The 9,862-nt window shown below is 36.2% G+C and overlaps 1 protein-coding gene across 6 annotated transcripts in view; it reads left to right on the plus strand.

Moving 5' to 3' along the window:
* Positions 1–9,862, plus strand: part of RALGPS2 (Ral GEF with PH domain and SH3 binding motif 2) — a 120,756-nt gene that overhangs the window by 54,622 nt on the left and 56,272 nt on the right. For all 6 annotated transcript variants that reach the window (XM_086753312.1, XM_086753307.1, XM_086753310.1 and 3 more), the window contains 2 exons: positions 2,094–2,186; positions 5,108–5,234. In XM_086753312.1, coding sequence (XP_086609438.1) covers positions 2,094–2,186; positions 5,108–5,234 — 220 coding nt within the window. The remainder of the gene's footprint in view (positions 1–2,093; positions 2,187–5,107; positions 5,235–9,862) is intronic.

Here is a 9,862-nt window from a genome sequence, read left to right on the forward strand (position 1 = left end):
ATTTTCTTACTGTAGCTACTCTCTCGGCTTTGCTTACATATGGCTACTAATGTGAAGTACTGCAGTTAGCGCTGTTTGAAGAATTTTCAGTGTACACCAAAGCTATTATCAAAGCAGCTTGTTGCCAGAGGTCACAGTAATTAACTCTTCTTTAGGGAAGCTGTAAATCCACTCTACAGTGAATTCTTTGTGCTGGTGACTATCTAGCTATTGTATAGCTCAGTCCTTTAATGGTATCTCATGCTATACTGCTTTATGCATGAACTAATTGGACTTAATAGTTCCATTCCCTTGAAATTCCCACACTGTCCTGATTGATTATGACTTCTGTTTCAATGCTGGCAGCAGCTAGGAGAGCCTTTTTTTCATTTTTAATCAGCTGCCCTGCCCTTTGGGACGGTGAACTTTATTACCTTGTTTGGGGATGTGTAAGGGGGCAAAGAAGGGTTATTGTTTGAGTGGCGGGACAAACACCAGCAGTACTCTTGGGAGGAATAGTAGGACTATGATATATGATGAATATCCTCCACCCCACCTCACCCCACAAAATATTGATTGCTTTTTACACATGGCTACTGAAGAATACTCCTGAAAGAGGATTAGGAGAGGAAAACCGTTCTTCAGTAGGTGCGGAAAGACTCTCATGTGTCAGTAAACATGCTGGAACAGTAAGGGTCTGGGCACCCAGACTGAAATTGCTACTGTGACCTGACAGTAAGCATTAAAATGTGGCATTTCTGAGTAATGCCTATGAGGATTTTGTTCTATAAAAGGATGTTAGTTTTCTGGCAGTGTATTAAGTGAAGAGAGAATAATTTCCCTCTGCTCTAAAACTATTAGCTGGAAAACCATCCTTGCAGTATCGCTTTTGGCCTTCCAAACAAAAGTCTTCTCTGACATTCAGCATTTATTCAGAATGAAGTTAGCATGTCTTTTTTGTTGTTATCTCCTGAAAGGCCTCCTAATCAAGAAAACTTGGGTAAGCTAAGTTTCAAGGTGGAAAAAGACTTCCATCATTTTTGGACTAGAAGGATTCCTTATATTATTGTATCATTTCTAGCTGGAATCCTAACCTACCTTGGTAATCTTTCCGAACAGATTAAACAGGAATTGCTATAATGTGATTGAGTATCCATTTCTCTTTATCAAAATCTTTGTTGGGGTAAAATCTCAAGTTTGTGTGCACTCCACCAAAAATCCCTGAATGTAGTTCAGGTCTGCGGATGCTCTCAGCTATCAGAATAATTGATATTGCAGAAGAACTTAAGGAACAGTATTTTCTTCCAGTCTGTTTTTAAGCGTGTTTTTTTTTTGGTTTTTTTTTTTTTTTTTTTTTGCAACAGTAGTACCAGTAGTTAATTGCCCAAGGCAAATTGGTGGTTTTGGAGACAGAAAGAAAAATGAGGGGAGGAAAACTCCAAATATGTAAGAAAATGCACTTAGGCTCAGTGTATTGTAGAGAGTTTTAAAGAAAATTATTTTACTGTCTTCTGTTTCCAGTTTTGATTTTGTTGTTCCTTTCCTCTAGTTAGTTTTAGTTGTCATACCTCAAAAATTGTCATTCAGTGAGAGAAGTACTTCAGGTGCATGGCTTTTTAAATTTACCTGCTTGATTTCATCGTGCAGCAATATTTTTTGGATGCTTTGATGCAGCCTTGGTAGCTACGTAAACCTGCAGTGCCAAATGCATTTACAATGTTAAATACTGCTATGGGTACATCCTTCACAACTGGGGCTATGTGTTATTGCATGTTGAGTTTTAAAATTCTGTTGAATGCTATGAAAGGAATTTGTCAAGTGTGAATGTCAGAATACTTATGGCACTTGTTATATGTCCCAAGATGTGAGCCTATATAGATTTTTTTTTTCTGGACTATGAAACAGCTAGTATAGTCTAATCGAGACCTGTATAGATGCAGTAATGAAAAATTAAGAGGTGCCATAAAAGTGGTATGGATGTACAGCAGTTCACTGTAACTCTTCATTTTAGAACATGCAAGATTTCTTCATCTTCAGATGTTATTTATTGTGTATTCATTATTGACAGCATTTGGAATGTTGTTTATTGTTATTGTATATATTTTTGTCCTCAGAAACTATATGAGCTGAATAATCTACATGCTCTTATGGCAGTTGTGTCAGGCCTACAGAGCGCTCCAATCTTCAGGCTGACTAAAACGTGGGCGGTAAGTGAGCAGCAGGACGATGAAGGGGGTCTTAATTTATTCTTAGGAGAATACAACATTCTGTAGCTTGTTTTCAAGGTTGCAGTAATTATTACAGATACTTTTAATCTTCTTGTACCGTGTGCATAATGTTTCCAGGGCCTCTTAAGTCTATGGCTTGCTGTTGAGTTTTTTTTCCATTCTGGCATAGAAATATTTTCCTTTGAAAAATAGTTCCCTGCAGAGGCTTCTAATTTGGCCAGAAGCTATTTTGTATTTAGTTGCTGGAAAATTATGAATGCCAAAGTGGGTCATACTTTAATTGCTGAGGGGTTTATACTGTTGGATTTGGTTTTTTGGTTTTTTTTTTTGTTTTTTTTTTGCTATGGAGAGCAGGTGTCCAGAAACTCTTAATTCAGTTTCCGTGCAGAGATTTGTAGTTTCTCTGAGTGATAACTCTGAGGCAAATTGCTAGATTTAGTTTTCAGAATTGTTTTCATAGTTATAGCAACTGCATTACACAGTGTATTTCTAGGTCTGCTTTTGTACAGTTGTGAAGGAATGGCATTCTTTGGAGACATTTTGATTTGACATCTGGTTTTTTTTACTGAAATTTATGTTTTTATGCAACTGTATCAGTGATCAGAAGAACATTAGGAATTACTTCTGCTCAGTGATATCTCAGAGCTGAGAAAATATTGTGCTTGATTCAGCCATTCACTGTGTAGCTATTCAGCTGTACGAACAGATGAGCTGTCACATTTTCAAATGTGATAGAAATAATCAGGTGACTGAAATACTCCTGTGTGTGGGATCCATATAAGTAGGTTGTTAAAAAACTTTGACTGAAGACATGTCAACACACCCTTGCATGTTACAAAAAAATGTGTCTTTGATAATTGAACGATGATAACGTTCAATTGATAAATGTTACCAACAATTGAATGTAATTCACTGCTGAGGTAATAATCTAGAATTCTGCGCACATTTTGCAAATGCACATTTAAGACATTGTTTCAAAAGACCAAAAATCTAAGGAAATCTTAATGAAGTTAACACTTCAAAATGATCTCAAGAGAACTGGGTTTGTTTTTTGTTTTGTCATGTTGATGAATTGATGCCTTAACACTTTTTTGTAATGGTGATGCCAAATTGATTTATTTTTTTTTGTGCATAACTTGAAATAAATATCAAATGTAACCATTTATTAATGTAACCACATTAGTTACTACCATAATTATGCCATTCAGAACTGGGAATCCCCAATTTCTTTTCCTGCTTAATCAACTAGAAATGCTGGTTTGCACTTATGACAATTATGTGTGTGCTGTTGACATGTATATCAGTTTTTAAAGTTTGCCCGGCTTCCAGCCTCTGGAATGTCAGGTAACTTCTCTCACACTTCCACAGGTGTTTCATTTCTCATACAGTTGCAAGCGGGTCTGTGCTTTTTGTCATCCGTCATCTTCTTGTCAGCCTCTGCAAATTCAAGTTGCAGGATAACTCCTAGCAGTGTGCACTGCGAACTTAATCAGATGTCTTTCTCCTGGAAGTTCAGTTTATAAATTCTTGAAGTAATTCTAAGCCTTTGACTTTGTGTGTCTTAAAAGCAAGAAAAGGCACATAAGAAGGCACAGCAAGCCATTATTTGAGTTGCCAAGTCATTTGAGTAAGTTATACAGTATCCTTCCAAAACCTTCAGTAAGGAAAGATTTCTCCATTTCTGAGATTGTTTGTAGCAACCTGCAATCAACCCGGCTTACAAAGTCAGGAAAATAACCGCAAGCATAGTCACTCAAAAAAAAAAGTTACCTTATACGGTTGGAATCTAGAGTTGAAAGGAGCCATTAAATATTTGCTTGGTAATCTAATGTTCCTTAAAAAGATGAAATTCATGTCTTCTGACGATATGTCTGTGTATGTCTGAAATCTCTCACTCATTGCCTGCACACTCTCTGAACTCTGGAGAATAATAAATGCTTCTAATGTGTGATTTGCCTTGTTCAAAACTTGAAAAGAATTATGAACCTTTCCAAGAAAGTACATAGAATAGAATATTCTACTTCTCTCTGTTTAACGTAAAGGAAGTCTAGATGACCAGCTAGGACTTGGACAATGTAAGCAGATAGTTATTAGACATCTGAAGTTAGGTGAGTGAATCCTGCCCGACTTTGCCATGACCCTGAAACTTCACCTCTCCTTCCTTGCATTTCAAAAAGGTTGTTTTCAGTGCTGGCACACTGTAATTGGAAAGCAAAAAGCAGCCTGGCGGACTCTGAATCCTTCCCTGATACTATAAACTATCAGCCTTAGCTTTTGTTGTCTCTGGATATGTCTATATCTGCATTCATTGTTTTTAAAATTGTAATTTAGTTAAAGCTGTTTATCAAATCTTAATAATACTGGTTTGCTCTTTGGGAAATTAATTTTTGACATAGCTCTCGAATCAAGAATAAGAACGTATGTGGGAATTTGAGTTTTTGTGAAGCAGGATTAGTATAAAATTTATCAGTGTATCTGAGAGAGAAATGTTAGCTTATGGATTATCAGAGTGAATAAATTAATAATTTGAAATACTGTTGATATGGACAGCACATGAAATTGTGAAGTGTGTTAGCTAGATTAGTTTTCGATAACTTGTGGATTATTTCAGAAGGATTCTCCAGGATACCCAAGTTTTACCTGGTTATTTTTTTTAATGCATAGTTTAAATTTAACAGCCAAAATAGCTGCTTTTCTTTGTAAACTCTAAGTACTCATCCTTAAAGAGTAAATGCTGTAATTGTTGAAGCAGTTGTAGTTAAAAAACAAACCAGTAACAGCAACAGTGGGGAGGTGGAGGTGGAAATCTGTGCTTACAAGGATAAAAGAGAAATCATTATGATCAAACTTAGGCTCATCTGGTTTTGCCTTTTTTTTTTTTTTTTTTTCCCCTACCCTAGTTATTGAGTCGGAAGGATAAAGCCACCTTTGAAAAGTTGGAGTATGTAATGAGTAAAGAAGATAATTACAAAAGGCTTAGAGACTATATCAGCAGCCTGAAGATGACTCCTTGTATTCCCTATTTAGGTAAGTTGAAGTACGTTTAGTGGGAAACACTAATGACAAACATACTTCTATAGTAACTACACAAACTAAACACCGTCTTTTAAGCATTCATGGAACTATTTCAATACTTCGGCAAAGAATCTGTAAGCACTAGTTGATTCTGGATACTCTATATATGGCAAGAAGTAACTTCACTGGCTTCAGAAAGAAAATACCTATTAACCCTCAGAAACACTTCAGGTTTTACATACAGTATCAGTTTTCTAGGAAATTATTTTTCTGTATGTTATATAGATACACTGACTTCTGGAGAAGTACTTAAATTGTTATGCATGCTAGTACTCTTATAGCTAAATACTTGACTGTTATGGTAATGATGGCTTTTAATTTATGAGAAGCTATAAATCACCAGCCTCTGAGATAAATAAATGTAGATCTTAAGGTTTGGAATATGCTAAAATGTGAGATATTACTGCATTTAATTATACTAAGGTGACAAAAGAAACTGAGTTATGACTGACTCGGTTTTATGCAATAATTAGAAGTAAATTATATTCCTGTGTATCTGAAAACTAGATAAATGTGTTTAATATGTATTGGTTTTGTTGCCAAGCTAATCTAGTGTTACTTAATGTCTCAGTTTAGTTCAAAGTGATCAGTGTGCTTTTTTAAATGTAGCTTTTCTTTGCGATCATAAGATGTTAGTAGTCACAGAGAATTAAGGAAATGTTCACCCAATTTTTGCTTTTCCAGAAAAAAAAATTTTTTTTTCTGGTGCAGATTACTCTTGCATCCCTGGAGACGTTCGGGGCTGGGTTGGATGGGGCTCTGAGCGACCTGATCTAGTTGAAGATGTCCCTGCTCCTTGCAGGGGGGTTGGACTAGATGTCCTTTGAAGGTCCCTTCCAACCAAAACCATTCTACGATTCTGTCTGTTTTCAAGATAACCTCCTGTGGTTGCAAAGGCTTATAAACTGTCATCTCTTTGTTCCTGAAGTTTGATACTTCCTTTACTCAGCTGGGCTATTAACGTTTTCAAGATTAATAACTTAACAGTCTTCTGAATGCTGTGATCTATGTGTCTGTTGCAATATTATTTCAGTTGCTTCGTAGCTTGATATGAGCGATAATATCATCATTGATGTTAGAATCTAGAGTGGTGCCTCTAAAATGCATATATTCAGATTTTGCAAAATTGGTTGAATTTTACGTGCTTTATACTTAATTTTAAAAACAATAGTTTGCTATGGAGAACCAGTAGTAATTTTAATGACAAGTACTCCTATAGAGTTCCTCATTCTGTCTTCATTTTTTACTTCCCTGTTACATTCCTCCCAGTAACATCCCTCAGTTCCAACATGATCTTAACAGCTGTTAATTTCCTATATTTTCAGGTGTATTCAGATGTTGGTAATTGTTTGTACCTAGAACAGAAGGATCAGTATGAGGGTGGTGTACTGTGACGTGCTACCGTTTGTTGACATAGCTGTTAAAACTAGACCTGAATTAAAAGGGGCAAAAAGGAAGCCAAGAGCAATGTAATGTGATAAACTTGTCACTTTGTAGCTTTCCCATCATGTGTATGTATGTGATTCTGAAATGCAGTTTCTAGCTTTCCAGTTGCTTTTTACCTATATGCTTTGATTTTTGAAACATGAAACCAGATTTAAATTGTTTTCTTGCTGATTATAAAAGTCCCAAGCCAAACTGCTTTCAGATTTTTTAAAATCTCGTGATACTTTGACCCCTGTCATTATGATCTTCTGATACGTACTGCTGTACAGAGAAATCTTTGTGCTTTGGTGTATTTGTCTGGCGCTTTAAAAATACTACCTTGCGATGTGCAAGTGTGTATTTAAAAAAAAAAAAGGGAAATGTGGGAAAACGATGTTTTAAGTTTTGTTGCTTTCCTCAATACATTAGCAACTTCTTGTCTAACTTTTGCATTAGAATAAGCTTTGGACTGGGCTTCATAGTTTGAAGTGAAATGTATGTTTCTTTTCTACTTAGAAAGAAAGAAATGCTCTTTGCTGTGATCCCCTGTAGTTAAAGAATGTGTTGTGACCTGGTTTCATATGATATCAGTTCTTACTAGTGACATAAAGAATATCCTCAAGCTTTTTTTTAGTTCTCCAAAGGAATAGCAAGTGTCCATGGATGTGTAAGTGGGAGAAAGAACAAAATTGCCTTGAAACTGCAGTCATGATGAATCTGGATCTATCTGGGAAGACTGGCAGTTGAGTCAGATTTTCCTCATTTGATCAAGGCTTTACTCTCCAGTAAGACCTGAGTGGATTTGCAGGGATATGAATTTTAAAATTTCTTTCCTAAGGCATTTTTGCTAATGTAAGTCATATGGAGCAGAAGTAACTTAAGTTGCTTGTTTTACTTCTTGTTTTAAGCTTACCAGCTATAGGTTATAATTCCTGAAAGTATCTCTTTCTGCTGTTACTTCTGGTATAAAATCGTAACTGGGAGTAGTGCTGCTCTTGGTTTAAGATGTGTAGAAAAGTTTACCAAAAAGTCTGGGGTGTGAAATTCTGATCATGGCATGTGCTGGGGAGGGGGATTAATCATAAGGTCCTATTCCTCTGATGGTAAAAGAAGGATTGGGGTGGGGCTTTCTTCACAGTTGGTGCGGACATCTTGCAGTTGCTGTGCTCCCCTAAAATGCTCTTTAGAAGAGTGTAGAGCGTCAGGCCTGCCACACAGTTACATTTGCCATTGCACATTCTATCCGGAGAAACGTTGGCACTGGTTGTGAAGGACCCTGTTTGGTCATAGAGAAAGTGAGCATATAACGGAATTTCAGCTGCAATTTTCGAGGATGAATGTTTGACCCTTCAGAGGTTACTAGGTTTTACCCTTATGCAACCAAATATTGAGTGTAAGTGTGGAATTTTTTTTTCATTACTGTCTTGGCATTGTAAGATAAATGGAAGTGCTTTTTTTGTGTAGTCTTTGGAATGGGAAGGGAGCAACGGAGGTATAGATTGTTTCCTTATTACCACAGCTCACTCACTGTGGTCAAGATAAAGATGTCCTTCCACATTTAACTACAGGGAAGAATAGAAACATTTTTCAGTTCCTTGCAGCAATAAGTGTGATGTGATTCCAGGGTTCTGGAAATGCAAGTGACAACAGGATATCATCAGTGTGAACTCCTTAACTTAAATGTGAGTGCAAAGAGCTGTGCAACACTAATAAAAACAGTGTTAAATTCTCATTACTGGATGTCAGACGTTCTCAGTGTTGCATCGCCTGGCTAACTAAAGTAGCTGAAACAAATAGGAGCCGTATATGTGAAGTTATATTTCACCTTAGAATAAAAGCCCATTCTCAGAGTCTTATCATGGATTTCTGATTCATTTGAGATTGCACAATGAAACAATTGAGCCATATCTTGAAAAGTAAGATTTTTTTATTTAACTAAGCAGTACTACCTTGTGAAATATTTTCTTATAGTTGTCTTTCAGGAATTGTATCCAGAAACAGAAAAGCTGAAAACAGTTATTGAAAAAATCATCTGATGAACATTCTGCTGCTTCAGTGATAATGCTTGCACTAGACTTTGGAAATATATGTGAAAACTGTGTTTCAGGTTTAGTACAGGTTAAACTCTTTCAGGGCCTGCTTGGTTAAATTTGAACTAATGATACAGGAATGGTGAAAGCTACATCCTTCATAGACAGACTGCTTCTGAATGTCCTTTCCAATAAGCTTGAGGAATGCTACAGCCTCTTTCAAAAGACTTTTCTAAAAAATGTGAGAGAAAACATTGAACTTCTAAAGTCATTTGCTCTGCTTAAAAAATTCAACCCAAAAGCTAAGAACTGATAGTTACCGGCATTTGAAAGCAGTAGATTATTGTATTGTATATGATCCAATATGAAAAAGAGGCACCATGCTTTCCCTCCTTGTAATCTATAATCGGCAACTTAAAATTAAGTATTTCCTTTGAAAAAGACTTCCTGTACAGTCTGAGCTTTCTGAGTGTATTTTGTAATAATTTTTAGTTATTGTCATCCTGCAGCTGTAAGTTGGGGAAGGCTAACTTTTTAGATGTCTAATATATAAGATTTAATTTAAAGGCTGAGTGCAGGCTAATTTTACTTAGGGGTTTCTGCAAAGTACACCTTTCACTGGCTGCACTGAATAAACAAACACTGTTTTTGTAGCAGGCAAGAAATTCTTGTGGTAGAATAAGATCTCTTCCAAGGAGAGGAAATCTGTTGGTTGAATGAACTAAAGCTGTCAGAAGTGTTCAATAAAGAAATGTTTTGGAGGGCACTTTCAGCTTTTAAATTTACCTGAACTGCGCTTCTATCCAGCTACCAGAGGGGAAAAAAAAAAAAATAGTCTGAATTTTAAGCGTTTGCAATTAAAAAGCATTTGATAGAACATTCAGTCAGTGAGGTCTGTGCAATATTTGTAACAAACAAATATTCCTTTTATGCAGAACAATTTCAGAATTGTAGTCTTAAATGTTGGTCAGTGAAAATTTTTGGAACTTGAGAATGGAATATGTTGGGAGTGATTCCCCATCTGCCCACCCACCCCTGCCAACCCCAATTAAATATTGTTGAAACTTGTTGGTTCTGACCAAATCTTTAAATACAGCCCTTGCAGCTGTATATTATCAGTGAAGC

Source organism: Chlamydotis macqueenii, chromosome 8 (genome assembly GCF_036417535.1).
Source record: "Chlamydotis macqueenii isolate bChlMac1 chromosome 8, bChlMac1.mat, whole genome shotgun sequence".
NCBI classification, from domain to species: Eukaryota; Metazoa; Chordata; class Aves; order Otidiformes; family Otididae; genus Chlamydotis; species Chlamydotis macqueenii.